Source organism: Platichthys flesus, chromosome 11 (genome assembly GCF_949316205.1).
Source record: "Platichthys flesus chromosome 11, fPlaFle2.1, whole genome shotgun sequence".
NCBI classification, from domain to species: Eukaryota; Metazoa; Chordata; class Actinopteri; order Pleuronectiformes; family Pleuronectidae; genus Platichthys; species Platichthys flesus.
Window position 1 is genome coordinate 8,884,336 of NC_084955.1, and position 26,283 is coordinate 8,910,618.

The 26,283-nt window shown below is 41.7% G+C and overlaps 1 protein-coding gene across 1 annotated transcript in view; it reads right to left on the minus strand.

Moving 5' to 3' along the window:
- Positions 1-1,171: 1,171 nt before the first annotated feature.
- Positions 1,172-26,283, minus strand: part of tgfb2 (transforming growth factor, beta 2) — a 31,316-nt gene continuing 6,204 nt past the window's right edge. The window contains exons 2-7 of the mRNA XM_062399291.1: positions 10,897-11,060; positions 7,843-7,975; positions 7,634-7,744; positions 6,099-6,273; positions 5,092-5,245; positions 1,172-4,984 (exon numbers count right to left, since the gene is read on the minus strand). Of these exons, the coding sequence (XP_062255275.1) occupies positions 4,826-4,984; positions 5,092-5,245; positions 6,099-6,273; positions 7,634-7,744; positions 7,843-7,975; positions 10,897-11,060 (896 nt within the window). The 3' untranslated portion in view covers positions 1,172-4,825. The remainder of the gene's footprint in view (positions 4,985-5,091; positions 5,246-6,098; positions 6,274-7,633; positions 7,745-7,842; positions 7,976-10,896; positions 11,061-26,283) is intronic.

A 26,283-nucleotide genomic window follows, 5' to 3' on the forward strand; every position in this document is an offset into this window, starting at 1 on the left:
GGCTGTATGTGCAAATCAGATATTGCCGCAGGAATCTGAATAGATTCAAGGTTGGAGCCAAAGACAATCATTTAGACTCCATGTTCCAGCTCTTCCGACTCTGTCTGCAAGAAAACTGCCCAACCTCTGTGCCACAGATGTGTAATTTGAGTTTGGGACATCAACAGTGAGCTGAGGGACATCTGAGGTGATATTTGAGGACACAATAAAATCAGGGAATGTGTCTCACAGTAAGGTAAACCATAACAGCACACCACATTACAAGCTGCTCAAGAGAAGTAGATTCTCACCATGTTGATATATCTAATTCAAATCTGATGATATATGACAATGTGTATCCCTGTCCGACCCAGGACAGATTTGCTCTGCTCGGCATGATCACCATTAACCATGATGATGAAACACCCCAGGCGAGATGCTGAGTTATAATTCGAGGTGGTCCAGATTACGATTGGGAACCAGTGCCAAGCTCTCCTCTGGTCTTCTCCCCTGGACAGGAACTACACAGAGCTGGAACCACACGCTCTCCCTCATACAGAGCGTGGTGGAAAGCCTCATTCCAGAGCTGACAAAACCTTACGGCTCCCACTCCCATCTCTCTCAATTCCACAAATCCCATCTCTCTCATACTCTCAACATCATGGTGGAGCCAGGGATTATGTATTGTAAAATCTATAAAACTGGTACTAGTGGTGTCACTCTCACACAGGGGAAGGAGCAGAGTTTTGGTTTCAGAAGAGGCGGGCACACAAACCAGGGTCAAGATTCTGAAGTTCTTCAAACTATATGATGCTCCAGAAAATGTATACACTTTTTAGACTTTTTAAACAGCCAAAAAACAGTTTAGTACCATTTAAATGACTAATGACTCTTTCAAATACAATATTCCAATACATTATTGTACAATATGCACATCACTGCATCTGTATTATTTACACCTATCAGTTATCAACACAAACTCTTGATTCTCTTAGGTGATTGATTCTATGTGTGTTACATAGATAATAAATCCTTGAAGGAAAAATCTAAATCCGATGTTTTAGATATAGTTCCAGTGCCTGTGCAGAATATATATATATATATATATATATATATATATATATATATGTGTGATGCAGCAGTCTGGTTAAAGATCCCTTCAACAACAGAGAAAACACACAGAACACTGAGGTCCCTTGAAACTTAAATAATTTATTTACCAATGAAACACCACAACAATACTGTGTTACAATACAGCATAGTGGATCACAATAACATCATCATTATCATCATTAAAACAACAACAAATACACATACAAAATTACAGCTCTATCGTGACAGAGTTGGTGCCTAGCCTTCTTTCCTGCTACTCAGTAAGTCCACTGGCACTAAACACGGCCAGGGTCAGGGCACCTACATGAACACTTCTTATTTGATAAGGGGGGGAAGAGGGGGGGCAGACTAAATAGGAAAACTAGATATTTTAAAATAGGAAAAATTTAAAACAGCATCAGTGCAATGGTTTGTTTTTTAATTAAAGTAACAGAGAATAATGACTGACCGACAGCTCTTGCAGTGTAGAGGGTGAAATCATAGTTTTCTGTTGGCATGACAACACACTGATGACACTACAAAACATTACTCGATTAATGGCAGGTTCGTATCATTAAATAGTTCATTTTGATGCATTAAATAATCCCACCTTAACAAGTCCCCCTCACCACGACACTTCCTTGTCACTTTGCACTGTTAATGTATTCTGGACTTAGCCCGAGATTGTAGTGATTGGTCGGAGAAATAAAAACAAGCCAGAGATTTATTTGCCCCTATAGCAAAAGGATAATGGATGCAGCCAGATCGTTCTCCGTGATGTGGAGACAGGTCTGAATATGCTACAACTTTTTACTTGACATTCAAACTATTGTTTGAACATGGGTCACATTTAGATATTGAGTCTGAAATGATCAGTTGGCACTTGTACATTTTAGAAAAAATAATCCTGTTACCAAATTGTTTGAAAGCTTGAAAAGGTAAAGGTGCAACTTGTTTCCTGACTGACTCAGGTGCTGTGAGTGGATTGTGACACCACAAATATTACATACTGTAAAATTAGGTGAGTTGCTTCAAACATATTGCTTGAATTATTACCCTGCACGCCTGCATAGCCAGAAGCAGGGGATTGTTTTTTTAACCCCTGTGTGTGCTTGTGTTTATACTCATTTTATTACCTATTTAGGACCTTTTCCAGCATAATGACTGACCTAGTCAGGACCAGCAGACCTCAATGGGACCAAGGCCCAGCCCTAATGAGGCTAAGTGTTATTTCTGAGGTCCTGGTTAAGGGTAGGGATAAGGTTTTGGTTAGGCTGTCCACCATAAATGGAAGTCAGTGGAAAGTCGTAGTGAGGATAGCTGCACAAACCTCTATGTGAGTGTGTGTGTGTTGGTTGTGGTAGTACAATATAACCAAAACACACGGACGGATTTTTCAAAACTTGGTGGTTATGTTACATTGGAGGTTACCTCCAAAAGTTAAACTTTTGCAGACTATCAGTCGAAATATAAGAGCAACGAAAATAAAAATAAAGAATTTTTCAAGATATTTCCTCAAATAAAACACTAGAGACGATCTAAAGCTTATATGGATCAAAAGAGTATTCCTTCATCATGATGATACATGATAAGTGATGTCATGAGATGCAACTTTCCGAGTAGTTCTGCATCCGAAGGAAAAATAGACCAGAACTTACATCGATCAAAAAATAAATAATGATCATTTGGTAGAAATGACATCATCATCATCCCTATGAAGTCCGAAAATGACACCATATAGTTTGGCAATTGTTTTCGTAACCAATAACTTTAGCAAGATGATCTGCGTTTTATTCAGATTAGGCGATCCTTCATCAACATATGGTATAAATGACAATCCCACCTATTCTTTCATTTTCACTTTTTAGGTTTTTATAAACAGCTTAAACATAATGGAATGAGAGGATGTTGAAAACGATGGATTCAAAACAAAGACAAACACAGAGATGAGAATGTGGAGTGACTGCAGATGGTGAATTGGGGGAGAGGGGGGTGAAATGGTGGGTGGTTGTTGGGGTGGGGCAATGTCTTTTTCAGGACAAATAGACAATCATTATTTAAACTTCCAGTGTTAGCCTTACTCTCGTGTCTCGGTGTGACAAGTTTCTGAGGTGATGCATGTTGACAGGGCCTTCAAAATGCCAAAGGATATACCAGTACAAAAGCCCTGCCTGTGTAACTGCATGTATGCATGTGTGTATGTATGTATGTATGTATTTATGCATGTGTGTCTGTGTGTATGTTGTCACATTTAGTCCATGCCTTTGATACCACTGCAAAATATAAAGATTGTATCCTCAAATTTGTTTATTAAAGAATTAGGGAATATGTATTATAACAGCTGAGAAAAACAAACCCTGCATGTAAATTAGGACAGGCCTTCCTTTGAATGACCCAATACGTGCATTTTATTTGTTCCAACTAGTTAATCACACCATCAACTGGTTTCCATTCCATTCAATTGGGTTTAGAAATACTGTGGTTGCTAGAAGGATCTATTTCAACAATAAATCTGAACCCCTGTTATACTTAATGAAAAGCTCCAGATGTCATTTGTATGTATGTTGTTTGATTAGTTTGACCTCATAAAAAAGTCTCTTATTCACTTATATCCTCTTAAGTTTTCTCTTAAATTTCTTCTAAAGAAAGTTGCTAAAAACACCTACATCAGATTCACGACGTATCTTCAAACTGCAGATTTGTTCTCACTTGTTCTTACATTGATGAATTCCACTGTCCTCATAAGTTGAAAGCTGAATCAGTTATTCCTAATAAGTTGAGGTAAACGCCCCGTTAATGCCCATAAAAAGGCAGGAAATCACAGACATATAAAGGAAAATTTGAGGAGTCAAGAATGCCTAAACAAAGAGATGTTGGCATATCGGACGTTAAAAAACTGTTATGTTTTGTAGCGTCTGCAATGGATATAACATAAAGCTAAATGAGACGCAGTTACACATTCAGTAAAAGCTCTATTGGGAAAAAGTGGCAAAGCTGATGATGTAAAAAAAAGTCTGAATTTAAAAGAAATATTGTCAAACACAGAAAAGATAGGGGGGAAAGGAAAAAGGTACAGGGAGGGGGACAGGATGTCCAGAGTTATCTGAGCTGGACCAGCGCTTGGGGACCATCACTGGAAACACAGCACTCGCGGGTGTACCGTCAGCTGAGCATCTGGACTAGAGCGTGGATACCTGCATAATTGGGTTTGAAAAATAAATTTCCTCTTATGAACAGTTGGTTGGAATGAGGCCCAATAGAATTGAGACCTGTGCAGCACTGAGTGGCTGCTCTGGCTCTCCACCAGGAGGGAGTTTGTTTGGTGTAAAAAAGCTGCACATGTTGATGTTGGATAGCCAACAGCTCTTGACGATTGGACAGCCAAACATTACACTACAACCTGCTGCCTCGACCGGGAATCAGCCTGGTTTCAGTCCGACCAGCTTTTATCAATATTAGGCCTTGTGAACCTATGACACCGGCATAGTTCAGCGCAACTTTGTTTATTTCATCCTTAAAGCATTGGTATCAAAGTCAGGTTTCTGGAGAAGCACTGGTCATGTGTGTTGTGTACTCAATGAAGTACCACTGACTTGTTCTGTAATTCACACCCCTCCTGCCTTTGCCTCTGTGTAAACACTGTACAGTAGAGTCATGGCTTGACTGTGTGTATGTCCTGTGTGTGTTTTTGTGTGTTAGTGTGTGTGCGTGTTGAGGCAGGGGGGGTAGTGTTGATGCTGGCCTTTATGGCTTTCTAGCTGCACTTGCAGGACTTGACCTTCATATTAGAGAGCTGTTCTATTTTGGGTGTCTTGCCGATGTAGTAGAGGATGGTGAGGGGCTCCAGGTCCTGGGAGACGCAGCAGGGCGATGCTGAAGCTTCAGGGTTGATGGCGTTATAAAGGCCTAATATCTAGAGAAGAAAGATGGCCATCAGGAATATAGTAGTATATAAGTTTACATTCAAGTTACTAACTGATCCCACAGACTGATACCTTGACCCTATCCCCCATACACTACCTTGGAATGCTGTGTGTCAGCACTCCATAGATATGGACATGCCCCGGCACAGAAGTTGGCCTCATATCCCTTTGGCTCATGGATCCACCTCCAGCCCAGGTCCTTCTTAAAGTCGATGTAGAGTGAGCGCAAGCAGCAGTTGTCCTGCACATTTCTACAAAGAGATGCAGCAGGGAGGTTAATCATGGTGACGGCCTCCTGTTTGTTCTCATAGTTTGTACTTTCTTTTGAATGTGTAGTCATCATTTCTATCATTATAAATTACTGTAGTCAAGGCCACTCCTGCTTTTTGAATTTTCCATATCTGTTAGAGGAGACATATTGTGCTTTTTCAGTTTTTCCCTTTTCCTCTAGTGTGTTATGAAGGTTTTTGTGTGTGTAAAAGCTCTGTGGTGAAGGGAGCTCCTCTCCCCCACAGAAAACACTTCTCCAGAGGCTTCTGCGATGCCTTGTCAGAAGCCTGGCAGATACCTCTGTGGAGTCATGATGTCATGTCATAAATCTTGAAAATGGATACCTAGCCACGCCCCCTAACAAAGCCAAGTAAAGCAAGAGCACAAGACGACATTTTCTATAAACAGTGGAAGTGGTTGTCCAATCACAACAGTGGGTGCCAGTCGGTTCAACCAGAGCCGATTGGGCCTTTTAGGGAGGGGGGCCTCTACCAGACAGGGACTAAAATCAATGGTTTCAGCCAGAGGCTGAAAGGGGAGGTGCAACAATGGACAGTATTAGGGAAATTATGCATTTTCTGAAAAGTCCATGAAAACTTTTAAACAGGTAATAACCTAACTTTAAACTATGAACCTAAATATATGAGCTGAACGTGTAATTGAAATTTTAAAAACCCTATATTATGCAGAACATGCACTGTCTCCTGACACACACTGTGACATAGACCAGGACTCCAGTAAAATGTGACTCTGTCAGTTGTGTGTTGTTTCTGTTCAGAAAGGTGATTTTGTGTGTGTGTGTAAAGACAGTAAGAGTTAGTCCCAGGTTATTACTTGGAGCAGTAGGCGGCATCCAGGGCTCTCTTGGATCTATGGTTCTTGTGCCGGGACTGGGACTCCAGCCGGTATGAAGGGAGAAGCATGAGGAGAAGATGTGGAGCCCGAGCACTGTGCCGGCGCTTCCTAAACACCTTTAGGTCACCACCATGAATGAAGCTGTCGTCAATACCTGCAAATATATACAAGGGAAAAAAGTGTTAATCAACAGATCAAAATATCAGATTTAAATGAATTGAGGAAGTGTGTGGTAAATGTATCTCAATGACGGAATTAATGGATGAAATAGAGCATGTTGAAGATCTAGCCCAGCAGATCTGTGTGTTTCAAAAACCTACATAAATAATGTATTCATAAATTATACAACTTGCAATATTCAAAACGTTTGTAACAAATCCCATGTGCAGATGTAAACCATCAATTCATGCCTCCTATTAAATTGTGCATAGCGAAAGTTCTGGCAGGCCACAAAGTCAAGCTCAGCTAAAATCATGAGCGTCAGCCGACAGCAGCAGATTTCTATGCATTCAATTGGCAAAGCTCGTATTGTGCACATGCTCTACTCTTCCTGCTTCCACTTCAAGCCACTTCACAGCCCTCCTCCACCCGAGCACTTCCTTTTCATACTGAATCTGACATAATCAGAGTTGTGTGTTTTCACTGATGCCTGCTCTGTTTTGTGTCAGGTTATTGCTGCTCTCCCTGCCTGAATTTCCTTGAAGGCTAATGGCAGGGTAGAGAGGTGTGTAGTCCCTACCTTAGGCTTTCCTAACTATGGATGAGGAAGGGCAGGTAGGTATCAAAATAGAGCCAAACCATCAATTAATAAAATCGAACACATTTTCACAGAAGTGATACTGAAATATATTCCAGAATCAGAAAAACTAAATAGAACCCTGCAGGCAAATTGCGTTGTTGTAATTGCTCAACATAGACTCCGAAATTAGGAAAAAATATTTAAAAGAAGAAAAACTACTATAAAAAGTAACAATATTGAAAACATTATCTATGAATAGAATTTTTTTTTACTTGAAATGGGCAGAAAGGGAAGGATCTTACTTTCTGCACATTTGTGGGTGTAAGACCTCTGACATTGTTTAAAGCAGGATCCTATCATTGTAAGAGCAATACATTAACTAGAAGATAATGCTTGTGGTTGCCAGTTTATGGAGATTGGAGGGCCAATAACAACCAAACTGGTGTGTGATAACTCAATATCTTGGCAGCTGCAGAATAAGACTATGGGTGGTCGCCCTCAACCACACACAAACCCAACTTTCAATATCCAGTCCAACCAATGAGTGTTACCTATAGATATAAGACCTTTACCCCTCACTGATGTTAGAATCAAATATAGATATTATCTAGCCAAAGCAGGACAGAATAGGATAGGAAAGGAAATTTAGATAGGAAATTCTAATGCATTGTTGGCTTTGGTCTATCGATAGGATTTCTTGATCATACCAAAACATAGAATAACACCAGCATTATAAGACTTGGACAACAATTTACAATTATTTGAATCATATAACCTGCAAACCGTGCCTCCAATTCTTCACTCTTGTTGGGAATAATGTAGTTATTTGACGGCACAAATGTGCAGCAGGGGCAGTGAAGGCTGATCTTGAATCCATTGTTTCTGTCTTTAGAGAAACAAAGGTCATGATGAATTATGTCAGAATGTAACATTTGAGGTGCGTGATGAGGTCGAGCGACAGTGATGAAGGAAATATGCACTCACCTCTGTGGTTCAACCATTCATTCACTGCCTCTGTGACGTCAAAGGACAGCCACTCTCCCTCTGTTTGTGTCCGCACCACCTTGCTGTCAATGTACCGCTGTGTTGGGGAAGTCAGATCTTTGTGTCCTAAAATCTGCGGGCAAACCAGAAATGTAATAGGTCAATTTTTTAATTCTTTCAATAAGCACACTTCACCAGAAATTCCTAAACTTCACTTGGACAGTTGAGAATGATGCCACACAATCAGGTGCAACAAATTTAGAAATTCTTTAATAGGTTTCAGCAGATAAGGAGAACTTGTGAGTGGAAGGATTATGCAGGATATCTAGCCCTCCTGTTTCTTGGCAATCATACTTCACATAGTTCATTATTTACCTCCATGTTCACCTCTAACCGCTGAACTTTGGTTTCCAGCACCGCAATACTATGTAAAAATTTGTGGTAGTCATATATGGAAAACTAGGAGGTATCTTCCTTCTATATTAGCTTTGGCTAAGGACAACATATCCAGTCACTGGAGCAACAGCACTGTTCGAAAGCAGGAAGCCTAACATTGGTGAGATGGATATTATTATTATGATGTCATTATTGAGAGAAGAAAATGAATAGTGGACCAGAGGAGGAGAACAACGGAACCATAGATGCTGCTAAATGTTATTAAATAGGCAACATGTTCTCAAACGAGAACAGGAGAAAGCTCAAACTCTCAGTTCATATTGAGCAAATATCACAATTTGACAAGACAAAAAAAACCTCCATGCAGAACTTACCTTTGTATGTTAGAACTGTGCTGAAAACATTCAAACTATTCTTTTATTTTGTGCACTGGTGCTACAATCCCCTCTGAGGCTGTAGATTAAGACAACGCCTCATGTGGTTCCTTCTCTCTTAGGTCCCTCTTATGCCCCCCCCCCCCCCCCCCCCTGCCCCGTCATATGCTTGCTCTTACTATCCTTACACACCTCCCAAGTTTTTTAACTTGGCATGCACAGCGTGGCTAGCACAACATTAGCTGGAGGCAAAAGTCTGTTAACTGGTCCGTTTCTACACAAATCTCTATGACCCCCTCATAGGGATTCCCAGATGGCTCCTGGAGGGCGACTACAGAGACTGTTGGTAAAGATGAGGCATTCTTCAGGAAACTATGGAAAAACTTCTGTGACCACAGAAGCGTGCACTAGTCTGGGGTGTTCCTGGAAGAAACAAGCCAGTGCCAAAACTATTCTGTGTTTCCCTCTTTTTGCCTTTTTCTGGTGGTGTGGTTGTATTATTCTGGCAAGTCACTATGCCTCCAGTGAGAAAGGGGAAGGCACCACAGTTGGCATGCACAGTAATCAATCAGTCAATCGTAACTGCGGCTTTAATCAATGCCATACCAACAGGCAGTATTTTAGCACAAGGAAACAGGCTTCACCAGATCAACCACGTGGGTTAGAAATGCTAATGTCTCTTCTCAATATTTGTATTTTAAGGTTCTTTTTTAACTTTGTGTGTGTCTGATTTTGTTAATGGGAATTAATATCATCCAACATCCAGCCATGCCTGAAATATCACCATGCTCAACCTGCTTTGCTCAGCCTGCCCTACTTTGTTCCTGTCTCTTCTGTTTAGATCTTTGTTTGGTGTCCTGTCAGTTGAGCACTACCACTATTTTTAATATGAATACTTCAAACTGCTTCTGTGTCTGAGTCTTGATTTCAGCACATACTGTCCAGCCCAACACCTGTATCCCAACTGTCAACTGCCTGTTCCCGGATCACAGTTGCAAAGCTTGTCAGGGCTCAACAGTGCAACCGTGTCACTGGGAAAAAGCTGCCTCATCTCACTTCTCCCCACCACCACCCCAGCATGTCCCATGCTCACCCATAAAAGCATTGAGCTGGAAAAAATAATCAATCATCTTCATGAAAGACAAGAGGATGGATTGATGACGCTTGCAAAGCATCACTCAGATTTAATGAGCCCCTAAGTGACACAAACCTGCTTGAAACTAACAGCACCTATATGGATCTAGATATATGCCATTGGCTAAACGAGGATGTAAGACTAAAGACCTCCTCGACAACACAGAGCTCTAGAAAGACATTTTCTGGGATGAGCGAAGAGTCAGAGAGCCGACCCCCAGATAACTCAAACTAAATCCCCTGCCAAGTTCAACTAAGACAATACCACAGATCCTTTCCAGCCCTCTCTTTCCTCGTTGCCTGTCAGGGATATCTCACTCTAGCTCAGCATGCAGACAAAAAGGCATCGCCAAGCTGTTACAATTTGGCACCGAAGGTTCGTGAAAAGCAAGGAACACCTCCCGGCACTCAGCATTCCAGGGCATGTTCACATCTAGGTCCTACCCACGCCACCCCCCACCCTGTCTCCTGCCTCCCTCTGATTTCTGGGTATGGACCCACCACTGCTGATGTGGCACTCCCCGCACACCATGAAGCAGCCCCAATGTCTGCCTTTCCTTCCTTTACCAGCATAAGGAAGAGGAAAGTGTTCTCAAAGCTCTTTGTCTTACACGAGTGATTTTGTTTTATCTGAAAACCTTGTCTTTATCTTCTTTACTGACACCTGGTTCAAAGCAGATGGGCAGAGCTTGTCTGATTATGATTTTAACAGCTCCCCCAGACCATGTGGTCTTGGTTGTGGGCTAGGTGTTATTTCCCAAAAGACCTTTAAGCATGTTCAGCTTTACGTTTAAACGATCTCTCTTGTTTTAAGACCCTTTTCTTTAAAGTACAATTCACGTAAGATAGCATTGCTCCTCTTTACTGTTCACTGAAATCCAATTCTCCTCCTGTATTGCCTTGGAAGACTGAGATAATCCATTGTATGACAATGGAGTAAAGGAAGTCTGAGAGACAGAAAAAGAAATCAAAACTCACTGTGCACTACAAGCACATGTATTTATGTTATTGCATTCTTATAACAGTGGATAAAAGAGAAATATATTGCAACACTCCGCACCCTCTGCCCCCTAAATGCAGACTGTGAAATGTTTTTTTAAACTTTTTTATTTGTGTGATTCAGGACATGGGATCGAACAGGTGTCTGTACCTGGTAGAGCTCGATGCGCTGCTCAGACACTCGGGCCACAGGGTTTTGAAGACGGAAGACCCTAAGCTCAGCCTTCACCAGGTTGGATGCATTCTTCTCCATAAAGGAAACATCAAATGTCAGCCGTCTGAAGTAAGGGTTGAAGTGAGTTGCAGAGATGACATCTACAAAAAAAAGGAGAGAGAATGGGTGACTGAGCGTAGGTGTGTGTATGACAAACACAGAGGTGGAGGTGTTAAGGGTTTGGGACACTTTGATACCGAAGCATATATTAGATGAGGTCAGTCTGTGGGGTTCTATTAAATATTGGATCATTCTGTGTCAAATCACTTTGGATTGCATCATCACAGATCTTAATGGAATTGCCATGCTGATTTAATAATGTGAGAAACCTATGGAACAAACATTTACATAATTTGGATCACAATCAAGGAGATATGGGCTGTCTGGTCACATTGTCCTTACTATAGTTTATGGGGATTTCAAATTGATCCCATATCATTTTAAACTCTTTTCCAGCTGCATATTATCTAAACACTAGTATGTTAGTGTACTCAAATACAACATTGGTTCAATCGTACCTTTTAAGCTAAATTTAATTCAATTTATTAAAAAATGGCTAAATATGGTTAAATTTGCAAGTTAGTTGAGGTGGGTAATTAACAAAATTCTCTATACCTTTGACCACCAAATTCTAATACATTTATACCGCATTTGAATAGATTTCCTCAAGGTGTTCACAAGTAATTGTGTTCACAAGAATGGCAAACATGGACAATCTGAACATAATGCCTTGATAGCACAGAGTCACGAAAACCAAATCAGGAGAACCCTGACCCCCATGACCTAAATAAATTCTCCCTCAGTACCACAGCAGCCTTGCACAGTAGCAGCAGGACAATCCCCCTCACAGAGTACTTTGAAACATGGGTTTCGAAACGTTTGACAGATGCTTACACAGGACCGTGGTGACACCAGCAGCACTGACAGCCATATGTGTTGCCATTTCTGACAGATGCTGCAGAACACACGCATGTACAGTGCAACACTGGAAACCATGTGTGCAGTGCATGGGTGTTTAACAGTCTCCCCAAGCACTGTGGGTTAGGAGGCCAGGGGGTCTGAAATAGATGGCTGTCATCTGAGGCAGATGCCTGGGATTAACAATACACAGTGAGTTTATTTAAACAAAGTAGACAACCACAGCAAACAAACATGGACTGGTAACAGCTGACACACACACACAAACACACACAAACACGCACACACACAGAAAAGAGAGAGGTTCGCTTAACTATTTTTCAAGAGTTAAATAAGGAATCTTGAAATCTATTAAAATTGTCATCCACTTTGTCAAAGAAAGTTTACTAACTTAACTCTACGCCGGGTTCACACCGGACGCGGAAGCTACGCCGAAGCGAGGCGTGAGCGCTAATCCCTAGAGCGCCGGCGCTTGGCGGTCCACACCGGGCGCGGTAGCGACGCCGAAGCGCCGCTGTTATCAGCCTGCAGTAAAAACGGCCTTTCATATTTTTTTTCAAGCATATACTTACTTGTTGCTCCAAAATTAACTGCAACAGCGTCCCAACATGTGTCCTTTTTAGTCTTGTCTTTATACAACATGTTCATGTTCTCCACTCAAGCCTATGTGGAGAATACGTAGCCCCCCCCCCCCCCTCTCTCTTTCTCTTTTTATCTGTATCACTGCTTGTGTGGCTGTAGTGGATGGGCAGAGGGGGACATTTAATAATGTGGTCGTTAAAAGTGGTAAAATTAAAACTCTTGGACAACAGAAGGTGAATACAAAGTATGGGATGCATATTTGATCATTTATATCATACAAAATATATCGTCAATATCGTTTAAAATCATTTTTCACTGTGTTTCCTGTCGCGATACGCTCGCGTCAAGCGGAAAAAATAGACTCGACGCCGAAACGATCGCTGCTCGGCGCGAGGCAGCCGCGGCGTAACGCTACGCCTCCGGTGTGTTCAGCGCTGCGGTTTAACATGGGAGTGGATGGGAGCCAGAGGATTGGCGCTCCGCCTACGCCTCGCTTTGGCGTCGCTTCCGCGTCCGGTGTGAACCCGGCGTAATCACTCCTCATTACTGAAAGTGGACTGCAGAACTGGAACCAGTATCTACTATACAGGAAGATGGCTGTGAGAGTGCGTCTTATCTCTGTTGTTTCTGCAGATCTGACAAATGACCAGTAAAAAACATACTGACAGTATATTTCAGCTTTATTTGACTATATCGGACAGAGTTGTCAAAATTAGAGCAGGATAGTGGTGATTACTACAAGACAATGGATGTTAATAGACACTGACTATGATGGCAGCAATAAGGCTGCACCAACAAATAACGTAGTTGCTTAAATGGTCTGTATTACTGTGTATAGAGCTTTTCTAGTTTTGATGACCACTCAAAGCACCTAAGAGTACAGTTTTTTTGCTATTCACCCATTCACACACACATTCATACAGTGCATGTATGGGACGCACTTTTTTCATTTAATGTTTTTCGATGGCCTTGCCCATCTTCAAGATACTGAACCTCATAGAATATAAGAATCGAACAGCCGACCTTCTGGTTAGAGGACGACAGCTCTACCCCCTCAGCCACAGCCCCCCTATTTATCAATTTACAAATGTAGCCTACACGGATGTAACAGTGAGATCGCAAGGAGAGCTGGAACAGTCGAAGACTGCTAAGGTGGAACCAGCACATTTTATGACTTTATGCATAAAGGAACAATTTCATGCTTCTTTAACCAATAAGTGTTTCCACTGTTACATGGATGAAAGGATAGTAACCGTAGCAACACAATTCCAGAGTATTCCAGAGTGGATTTGTCATCCTGGGCTGATATCAGTTTCTCTTTTCATCACCCGTCTGTTCTCTATGTCATCCACTTGTTTTCATGTGATCTGACCAAGCCAGTGAGAATTTTGCTTGATGAGAAAAACGTACATCCTGGGGGGATTTGGAGTATGTGTGTAAGTGAGTAGAAGGTGGAAGCACACAACAGAGAGCAGGCAGTAGAAAAATGAACCCTCCAGAGGAATTTACTGTCGGATTCAGCCACTGGCTGTTTGTTCAGCCAACAGTCAGGATTCTCACAGCCACCTGTGAAAAACCTCTGCTGCCGTGGTGCCTCCGTTTTTTATCAATACCCACAGTTTAAGCATGTATATAGTTGTGTATGTATATTTTTTAAACAGTGATTTACATCAACTTACCTATCTGGTGCCCTCCTATCTTATTCAAGCTGCTTTAGCTGCCTAATTCTCTTGGTTCCACTGCAAGCCACTTTGTTAGCTTTCCCACATGAGATTGGGTCTGCGTTTCAATTTACCCATTGGATGGCCATGTCAACCAAGTCCTTGATAAAGGTCCTTGTTAGATCCTCAGCAGTTCAACACAATGATTTGCAGTGTCAGCAATGTACAGCTGACAAATCCATTCATGCGCTGCAATACAATTCCAGTTAGAGGTTCTCTTGAGCAACTTACTGCTTTATACTGGACAACGTCCACGCCTGAGCAGGACTGATACTCTAGATAGTAATGAGTTAAGTAGGGAAGGGATCAAATTTATGTCTGATCCCATCACACAAGAGAAGGAATGAATGATATAATAGTCATCAAACCATTCAGTGACTAAATCTACTGTGGGATGAATAGGCAGGTCAACAAGAACCTGTTGCAAACAGCACAAACCTGATTAGAAACTTTCAACTCAACGTGAATAACTTGACTTAATAATCACACATCAACACGTTGGGGGTTCATCCCTGTGCTACTGATCAGTGGTCAACATTAAACAGCATGCAGCGCGAGGCAGATGAGCCAAGACTAACGATGCTCTTTCTCATTTCCTTCCTGTGCCTCAGCAGAGAAAGTCACACTTACAGCTCCCGGAAGAGCGAGACTGTTTACACACACCGCTGCAGAGCCTCATGAATGAGCCCGCTGTGCTGCAGCACAACACTGGACGCATTGAGCAGAGGTTCAGGGCAGGGCCACAGTTACGCTGACACATGCTGTGGATGGCAGACAAACACACACAGTCCTGATGGACATTCACAAAGAGAGCTCAGTGCCTTGGCCGCACTGATCGGATCTGCCTTCGTCTAGAGTGATACCAATAGATTCCTTCTCAATGTCATTGAATGCATCACCTGTTGAAGCCTGGCAGGATTCACAAATTCTTCACTCAAACAGTAAAAAGAATGGTTCTGGTGGGTTATCAGCCCATTTCAGTTCACTCATCCAATTGCAATAACCTTGTGATCCAGACTGGACTGCCTGATAGCTATCAGCAGAACGTCAATGTGCTTCAAAGAAATGTGTTGTCCAGCTATGAGTAACAGGAACCTTTTGAAACCTGTCCACTCAGAGCAGTTTCCAAAAACTATGTCTATAAAGCCTCAACATAATGAATCATACAGATGGGGATAACAAAGCACACTTTGAGACAGTCTCTCCTCCAAAGCCTTTCAGCTGAACTTGATTTCTCACACGAAAAGCATCAGAAATAGCTCAAAGTGACGCTTGAGAGATAACTTCAAACCCTGCCTGCCTGCACACCTCCACGCATTTGGACCATCACTGTGTGAACCAGGCATAATTGGCAGTGATTGCCTATTTTAATAAGATACAGGAGATACAGCTGTTTGACCGTAGAGGGAGTTTCAGATGTTATAGATGAACTGACAGAGATTATGCTTGTTTTACATACAGAGCAGAAATATAGGTGTGAAGAATAAGCTTTTAATAAACCATAGGCCCCAAAAGACCTGTAATCTATGATTCCATATCAATAGTCTCCATCAAATGATCTACACTGATCATTATAAATATCTGTCTGTGATATTGCCATGAATTTTAATCTCATGGCAATATGTGCTCATATCTTACAGGGGATACGCTCTGTTAATAAATATCCCCACAACATTTCCTCTAGCGACACCTGAACAGCAAATCTACAAACTAATTCTAAGGCTCTAAGAATGGCAATTTAGGAAATGTGCCTGTTTTCTAAGCATGGGTGTATTCAGTTGGATGTCAGTCTGATCATGTTTAATATGAAGCTTGACTTAACAACAATTTAAATCAAATTAAAATGTTGTGGTTGTGGGGTGTTGTCCTGGAGCTATATTTGAACGCTGGTGCTGTCACTTGGTGCAGCTTCCTGAAGTCTTGTTTACAAGGTGTTACCTGCAGGGCCCAAAATTAACCTTTTGGTCCATCTGCCAATGGCTGGTGAGCTGAAAATATTCGCCACCCAAAATATTGTTTAAGCGGCCATAGAACTGGAATGTAAATGCAAATTTTGATCTACCCACTACGACTTAAATTTCATCCTCAAAAACAAGTTCTCTCTCAGAATGGTGCTCAATGAAATGAGGACTCCAGATTCTGAGGAAGTCAGAGTGCCACAGTTTGACTGCAGGGTCGGGGACATGCTCTGGAATGTCTGGGGATGTACATGTAGACACAATGTGTCCACACCCAGCAACCTTGATCTCCCCTCTGTTTAAACTATCTCTGAATCCCCTCTCGCAGTCGCCTTGTAACTGGTATTTTCTGAATTAGAGATCTTCGCGGTCAAAATGTATGCCTGATTAATCCATCCTCCAAGAAAGTTTGTAAAAACATCCAGTTTTACTATATTTATAATAAGGAGAGCTTGGACTATTTTCACTTTTACAATTATACAATAAGGAAAGTTTGCAGTGAAGTAATAGCCCGCCAATGGCAAGTGCTCTTTTTATTTTATTTGCCAGCATACATTTTTGGCGAGTGACAGGGTAAAACTAGATATAATCAGCAAGCACCCCTGTACTTTTACTGTAGCCAGACACACTGCACAGACCAGGTGCATGAATAACCTCTTTATAAAGAAATACAGTGAATATAGCTCCCCTAAGAACAAACCAGCCATTCTCTTTAACCTGTGTTTTTGTGACATACTCTCTGCTCCCAGTCACTAAGCCAGGCTAACCACATCCTGACTATTGATTGTCACATGGTGGAGGTTTGACATAAATCGCTAAATAAAGATGTTGGTATCTTCTTTGTGCACTTCCTTTATCTAGAGTGAAAATTTGGAAGGGTTGGTTAAGGGTGTGGGGTGTAAGCAAATCACCACCACCAGAGCCTGCAGGCAACAGAATCAGCCCACATTACCACTGATTTATCCGAACCTGACATTAAAAATGATCCACCACAACTGGCGCCGCTGTACTTCTCTCTCACTCTCTCTCCCTCTGCATGTGTGTGTGTGTGTGTGTGTTTGTGTGTGTGTGTGCATCGCCCTGTCACATTTATGACAAAGACAGCAGTGAGATGAGTGATGTAACCATCCTCCACGCAGGCAAACACACTCACACACATAGATATGGATGTCATTCTTCACGCAGTCACTCCCTCTTAGAGAAGCTGATGTCACATGAGAGCTGTCACACAGAGCCGACACCGGGCCCGAATCCTTTAATCAGTCACTCGGTTACTCATCACTCCCATTACCTCACATACCACTGGCAGAACATTAAAGCATGTGCTCACAAAAGACATGTCAAAGGAGTACAGAGAGTTCATGAGCGATTGATTTGAGGTTATACTGTACAGTGAGAACATGGACATCAATACATCCAACCATCCATGCTCCACTGCGAGCTCTGAGGTTTCCTCTTTCTGCTGTAGGCCTATAGATACCAACATTGTATGGCTTGTGGCCTATTGGAACCAGACAAGATGAACCTGTACCCGCCTCACCTGTTGCACATATTCATCTTGTATTTCAACATAGAAGAGATGAATATCTGAAAAGAGTAATATCATTTTGTATAGATCAAATATATATATATATATATATATATCATTCTCATTTTGCATGTCTCTGACTAAAGGATCCAGATCTGATACTACTCAATTATATTATTATTGTTATTATAAATTGAGTCTGATTCTGCTAGAGCTTTCTCCCCCTTATAAATATTTCAGGCTCTTTCGAAGAATAAACACTACCATTGGCCTTTCAAATTATATTACTGCCTTCAGAAAATGAACAACAATTCCTGTTTGTGGTCTGCAGGGAAGATTTTTTTGTGTCCATTCTTTGTGATCAGTGTTCTTCATATAATGAAATTGGATTTGCTTTGTTACTGTGTGTGATGCATATAGAGGTTTAATAATTTACTTAACTGGTGTTATTTTTGTTTTACCACACCTTGCCTGTGGGCTACTTCAGAAGTCTGTAAAGCAAGCAAAACAATCTTCAGACTGAAGCTAAAAAAAATTCAGAACTTAAAAGATCTGTTACAGCATCATCATGATAATCAGATTTTGTGAAATATTGTGAAAATATTATAATATTTGTAAGGTAAACTAAACTATACTAAAAGTTAGGCCGTGTTGGGACACTTGTAATTTCTTTTTCTACTGAACAAAATTTCGAAAGCACAATGTTTTGAAGTTCCAAGGTCTAACGTTCTTTATATATTCAGGAATCCTTCACATGATATTAGACAGAAATCCCACAAGTACAGTTTTAATATTGAGCAAGAAACGAAATATTCAAAATCTGTCAATAACCTATCTATTTCAAATAATGAAGCTGTTTTCCTGACTGAAGGACCTTGGAGCTCATGGGAAGCCTGTGTGAGGCTCTGTCAAACACACACTTCCTTCCTGAGTTGAAAGGGTTGAGAGCGCTGGCTGCTCTCGTCTCCCCTCTGACTGGTGGCTTTGTCAGCAGAAACCAGTTTCTTCTCACGCCTCTCGCTATTACCACTATGAGTGCCGGACCTCTGGAGTCACATCGGTTATACAATGTGAAAATAACATTAGGCTGCACAGCACATGGGACAATGGTATTGGGAGAAAGAAACCTTTGATTAGAGAGGAGTGAAACAATCTCTAATGATCTCTGGGTTCATTTTGACTAATAAGAAAGAATTACAGTCTGCTTTAATCTAGTCTTTTTGGATTATCATGGAATGAGAGCAACGGCCCCTGAGTTTTGCAAGTACTCAGCTAAAGTAATATTTATCCAAACAGCAACTTTAGCTTTATTCACTGCTGATGTATAACACTTAATGCAGGTGTACTATACCTACACGTGAGTGCACAAGTCAAAAGGCAAAGTAAGTGGTGTTATGTTTTTAATTAAGCAATATTTAAGTAGTTAACAAATAATTATTACGTACCTGGAAAATAACCATTGGTAATCATTTGGATTTTAATAATTTACTGGAGGTTTAAATTGCTGGGGTCATAATGACATTGAGGATAACAGGAGGGTTATAGTTGAAGAATAAAAAATACTTTATTAATACTTTATTTATTAGTCTAAAAACATTCACTGCATACATTTGCAGTGAATGTGGTCCTCATCACTTTCTCATGAGGTGCTTCTTGCTCTGTCTCTGTTGATTCCATCCTGCTCCCCCTTCTGTTTTCCCTGTCTATCCACCTCTCTCCTTCTTTGTTCTGTCAACAAAATGTATAATCTAATGATGATATATATATATTTTTTAACATTACATACCCCCAGGTATCTTGTGTAATACACCTGTTGGAGTGTAGTCTAGAAATACCTTAAGAGGTACCTGTAGCTTTCGCCTAGAAGCAGATGTCATCAGGTGGTACCCAACTATTATTAATTGTTTCAACCCTTAACACTCTAGTTGGTGTGCTGGCAGCGGTGGCCAAATCATTGCCCATCTGCTCCTGGTTTCCAGCTTCCTTCCGACCACCCACTCCAGATCCAGCAGGTGGGCCGTTCTGTCTCCTACTCCATGCCCCCCTTGTCCACGGTTGGTATTTCAAGGCCCTTCTCTCATGTGCCTCTTCCCATCCCTCCCTCCTATTGTTCTAGTTGAATAGTGGGTTGCTGCGGGTGCAATAACTGTACTGTCAATATACCATGAAGCCCAACTTCAACTAAACTAATAGTGTTCAGTTGGTAAACCATCATAGGTTCCGCTTACCTTTTTGTTGGTTACAGGGGGGAGGTTGTGCCAACCCCAGCTAACATTTGGCGAGAGCCTATCACAGGGCCACGAGACAAATGACCATTCATACTTAAAAAGTTAAACATCTCATTCAGTAAGAGCTCTATAGACACTGAGCCAACAAACGTCTTTCCTGGTAATCGGGGACACTCGGGTTTTATTACACGGTGGGTAAACTTCCACACCATGATATCCCCATGATATCCCTATCAGGGAGTTGAAGGTCACCCTAGTCTCGGCCTGGCCTGAGCAAAACTTGTGCAGGGGGTAAACATCTGACCCTGACGACAGGAAGAAATAATCTGAGCTAAAACTGTTTCATTTGAAGGCAACTCACAGGGATTAAGGCAGCTTCAACACTCCACCTCAGCTCTTATTATTAATTCTCGGTCATGACATTTTTTTTGTTTGCCGTCTCCATTTTATTTTCCAAACCTCAGTTCTCTTTCATGACCTGAACAGGTGGCATCCACATTATTCAGCTCTCTCTGTATGCTAAACAATAACATATTCAGAGTGTGGGAATACATAAATGAAAACATTTGCTGTGAAATAATTACGCTGTGATCCTGAGCTGTTAGGAATTCAGCTGTGACTGCTTTTGCAGATGTGTTGGCATGAAGAAATCCACATGTGCACATGTGTCTCCTGAGCACTGGTAGTGAGTTCTGGCACAGACATCATCATTATCTTCACTCTCACACACATATGCACGCACGCGCACACACACTCACACACACACACACACACACACAATGTCATATTATTGGGTGTCCGGTATCATATTTTAAACGTTTCAGTTCCCATGGAGACATTTAACACAATGCATGGAGATTTAATTAAATATTACAATGCAGGGGCTATTTTATTTTGTGCAAGTTCCATCAGATTTATTACTGGAAGCAACTGTTTACTACCTCGGAATCACTTACCATTCGAGGATGGAAACAGGGACTAAGTATTGGTCTTCAGGGTCCAAATATTAAAACTGACTTGAGGGAAAACTATTTGACCTACTTTTGATATTGCTGACATGTCATGCTCAGGAAAAAAAAGGTACAGAAAGAGAAATGTTTAGAAAAACAGAAAGAATATTGATGTCAAATCTGAAACAGAACCAGTTTAAACAACTAACTTGGTGTCAGTTCAAATAATTCGTTTTTCCGACATGTAAGAGTAAAGGACTAATGAGATTGCTGTCTGTGTGCACATGTAGAAAAGCAGCAACAGGCCTGGATACACGGATGCACAAGGAGTTAAGTAGCATTAGTTGTGGTTTGCGTTCCACCAAATGAACTTTTAAATTCCCATATTTCATATCCATAAAGCAAAATAAATTCTAATAGATGCAAATATGATTTTGATTCAACTTCACCTGTCCATGTTATCCAAATCACAAATGGGACAGCATCCCTATTTGACTGTCCTGGCTAAGTGATGAGTATTTCAGCTTGATCGTTATTTGGTGGAGGAAGTTCCCACACAGCCAAGCTGTAGTTAAACAACAATCCAGGTTTAGAACACCAGTGGATCTCCACATAAATCTGGAGATCATCAGGATAACCATGGAAACTTATTTTCAGTGCATGTTCCCAAATCATACAATGAAAACAGCTGTGAAACAAACCCAGACTCTAACATGAGTTGATTCAAATGATACACCTGACACATACAGTAAATAGCAGGTGTAAATACCGGTCACAACCAGACAACTTGGTCGGAGCATCTCCGCTACATTGGGGCTCACGCCATGCTGCTGGTCAGCTGTGGTGAGCTCCTATTGACAGTGATCAGAGGAGGGACAAGCCAACAACTGAGGAGTTGGGTGATTGTGACAAAGTAGAGGAGGATGAATGAAAGAAAGACAGAGTGCATAGATTGGCGCGATCAGCTCCTGTCAGAGGAGGGAATTTAGAAAAATGAAAACAGCAAGGGGGAAGGGGAGGGGGAGGGAAGCATCAGAAATGAGAGATTTAAAGAGAAGCCGGAGTAAGATAACAGGCTGAGGCGAGAGCAGGAGAGGAAAAGAAAAGGATCTCCAGTGAGGGAATGTGAGCGCTCGCCTGTCTGGTTCCCTGCAGACGCCTCCGCCCAGCCGCTCACCTGCCAAAAGCAAATTGAAAACAAAAAACAACTGTGCACATAAGCCCTGGGAACTAAAAATACCCATTACTTTGAAGGCCTATCCACAGTGACCTGTCAGTCTCCATAGGCCCAGTGCCCAGCAACAGATAAACAGACACGAGCACGACACAAAAACACAAATCAAAACAGCCAAACCAGAAGCACACAAATGCAGTGACATGATCCCCTACAGCATGTGCACACGGGTCAGACACTGATAGAGGCAGGGGGCTGGAACCTTGGTCACTGGCTGTGCAAATCCAAAAATACAACTAATAATCCCAGCTGACATTGCGTGTGAGGCAGGGTACATCTTGGACAGGTCGCCGCAGCACATTGCAACATACAACCCTTCACACCCACACCGACAATTTAGTGTTCCAAACCAGCCTAGCCCCCCTTCCCTCTGGCCTGAGGGAGAAACCCACGCAGAGACATGAGCCGTTTTCAGACATGACCTCCAGGGGAACCCCGCAGAATTGGGTCCGGACCTTCTCCATAGGTTTCCTAACACTCACGAACAACGCAGAGGGAAATTCTCTGCTCAGGTCCGTTCACGACAGAAACTAAATCCTCTGGAGTGATCAGGTGTGGGCTGGTGCAGCAGGCCGAGACAGGAAGCAACGTCTGCTTTTTCATCCAGAGATATTTGTATTATTTTGGTTTTATTTTTTTATTTATTGCGTCTGTCACATGTTAGAAGCATCGTAAACAAGTCCACCTGCTCCTACGGATGATCTGAACTCCTGTTGTGTTCTCACATTGGCTCCTCAGAACTTTCTGGAAACTTTATACTGAGGGACCAGGTGCAAAAGGTCCATAGAAACTCTATGGAGGCTCTCACTCAGACATTTGCATACATATGAGAGAAACTCCAGAGGATCTCCAGAGTTCAGTGCACGTTTGAAAGCAGCTATTGAGAACATGCAAACTCAGGGATTCAAACACACACCTAAGGTTACAGCGCTTATTACTGCATCACCATTTTTCAACTATTTCTCTTTACATAACATATTCTTCATGGTGAAACCTTAATTCTTCTAAAATATGTTTACGGGATGTGAGCGTTTATTATTTACACTTAAGCTTAATTTCTACAGAATCCCATCATATTGTAATGAGATTAGCTTTGAATGATGAATTAACTTGTTTCTACAGACCCAAGGTACATCAAAGTAAATATATAAAACTAATTTCCCTAAATATAGGACAAATGATTTTGCAACCCTCTCTAGAGTTGCACACATCTTTGGTTGGGAAAAGGCAAATTGGCTTTGCAAGTCTGTGACAGGAGGTAATCTCTGGAATCCTGCATGGATGTTCATTGTGCTAAACCTATCACCCCCCCCCCCCCTCATCAGACTAACTATGGAGGGTGCAGCTGCAGTGTGTCATCCGGGCAGCAAAACCGTGACCACAGCTACAACAGGCTCTACTCGAGCAACCTGAGACTGAGCCACAAACACTGTCCCATCCAGCATGTTGGCCGCAACACAGCCCAGCCCCAGCCAGTGCAACAACCCCCACCCACCAATCCCTCTTCTGCCCTCCTGTTAACACTGTCATCTCACACAGGACTTGTGCCATTGCTGTAAACAATAAAGAACGTTCTGGAGTAGAGCTTGTTATTCTTTTAACTCTCTCGCTCAATCACTCTCTGTCTCTCCCCTCTGTTATGCAATGCAGCTTGGCCACAGAGGCTGAGCAGTTCAAGCAGCAGCAGCGTCCAGGTCTTGCGTAAGTGAACAAAAAAACGGACTCTCAACAACAAACTTGTGGTGAGTTCTGTCACTCAGGCAAATACCTGAGGTCTTAAAGTTTTCATCTCCCCCTACAGCTGCCTTCTCTACCTCTCTGATCACTCCATCAGGTTGCTGATACAAAAATAATAAGCCTAGATTGCAGTCATCACAGCTGATGACTGCGTGTCAGTTACCATCCAGACTTTTTGCAGAAATGTGGCACTAACACTATGACTGTGAATTATATAAGTATAAAGGTGTGAGAACATCCTCAGTAGGGCATTAGCTGAAGAAAAGATGGCAACGAAAGAGGCTCAGATCCTGGATGGAAGAGGACACTCACTTGACGTCTGCTTGGACATGGAATTGGCACAACATGTACAAATTAACCTGTCTAAATACCTACTGAACACTTCAGTAAGGTGTCAGTATGCTAACCATATATAATGGCAGTCCGACAAGTAGCGGACCACAGTATTCAATAGTACACCTTCTGATGCAGTGATTGGGTGGCTGTGTGTGCTAGGTAAGGTTTGACATCTCTGTCTCTCTGTATGTGTTGATGAGTCTTCGCTTCACAAATCAAGTGTGAAAATCCAAGTGCAAAGCTATAATGTCTCGCTGCTGAAAAGACTGTTAACCCCATTAGTGTGACTGTGTCGGATTGTTGAAAAACTTTATTTAAATACAACACAGGTCCAGGAAAAGTTACGTTCTGGCATCAATATCAATGCCATCAGTGTTGCACTACAACTGCACTACCTGAAGGTAAACCGTTGCCCTATTCCTTCATAGGTTGACCAAATCCCTCCTTTCTCTCTGCGTTCTCTGACTTTCTGACCCATCTCACCCTCAGTTCTCCTCCTGGGGGGATTTCAATTTTCGATACATCACAGATTTAAAAGCCACAACAAAATTCCTTCAGTTGCTCCAATTTTTACACAACATCTTGACTTCCCCAACCACAGCCATGGCCACATCTTGGAATTGGTCTTCTCCACTGGTCTCACCCTACACCACCTCTCCAGTCTAAACCTTAATATCTCCGACAACCTGGCAGTTACTGTGGAAATTGCGACAACATGACAGCGTCAACGTGAGGTTTAACCAGCAGGAAAGACGGATGTTAACTAGCTCCTTATATGCTGTGTAACCACTGCACCATATTGAATTCCAGCACGAGCAGGTGCTCACAAATGATTACTACCTGGCTTAAGTATCACAAACAATTTTAGAATATTACTTAAATATTGCACCAATTGATTACTGGTGGTATACCCATCTACGTGTATACCTCTCTCCTATCCTCCCACTTGGTCCCTCCTCAAACCTCCTGAAATCCTAATCTAGTCTCTCAATATGATTGGATCTGATTCTAGGTACAGCTAGAGAGCACTGTCTGATTGGTCTGACCAGGTTGTATCCAGTATGCAAGTCAGACATTTACTGTGAAGTGAAGCCATTGAGTGCTTGAGGATTGAGGATTTTGAAGTTGATTGTCTGTTGTGATGGCAGCCAACAGAGAGATTTTATTACGGGAGTGATATGTTTCAATTTGAATGTGCGTGTCAGAACTCTGGTTGATGTTAATATATTTTATTTCCACATCTGCAGGAGACTCAATGCGAATAAAAATAATACCAAGATTGGATGTTACAGTGTCAAGGGTGTTTATTTTAATCAACTCTTATTATAATAAGAGTTATAATTATAATAAGTTTTCCAAGAAGCTTTGAGACATTTTATTGAAATCCTCTCTGTTTTAACCACAAATGCAGATTTGTTTGGTGATGTTTTCAATTAGCATACAGGACACTGATTCAAACTTAAGTTTGACTCTATGAGTGCCTGGGATCAGCTACAACAGTCAAACAAGTTGTATTATGTTGTGGCTTGTCTAAAGTGCTATTCTTATGCTGAGTGAAATGCAAAAAAAACCCAATTGTAGTAGACAATTTTAAAATAAACGATATCTTGATTTAGTCCGGTCTGGACCAACGCCCAGCACTAAATCATACCTGATCTCAGTGTGTTTGTGTTTGTGTGTAGGCTGTTTTTACAAACCTCCCTCCTCAAACCAACTGCCGCCACACGACTGGGTTTATTTAGAGAAATGCAGGGGAGATTAGCCAGAGATTTCCGACTATCATTATCCATCACACTCAAGCTCAACAACACGCACACGGGCTCTATACATCTCAACACACAAACCATGTCTCAGCAAGGCAAACTAATAAAAAGCCACATGCCCATATCTACATCTTCACTTCAAAACATGAACACACAACCTCCATTTTCTCTCACTTCAAGTGCAAACACCAGTGGAAAAGAACCTGCAGGAGCCCAGTCTATCAGAGACGGCCAACACCGAAACCTTTTAAGTGTGAACACACGAGTCCAATCATTTTTGCTACGGCAATCAAAAGAAGCTACACAAGTTGATATTGAAAATAAGATAAAAATTTCCACCAGTGGAAAGTTCTAAAAGAAGCTCACAAA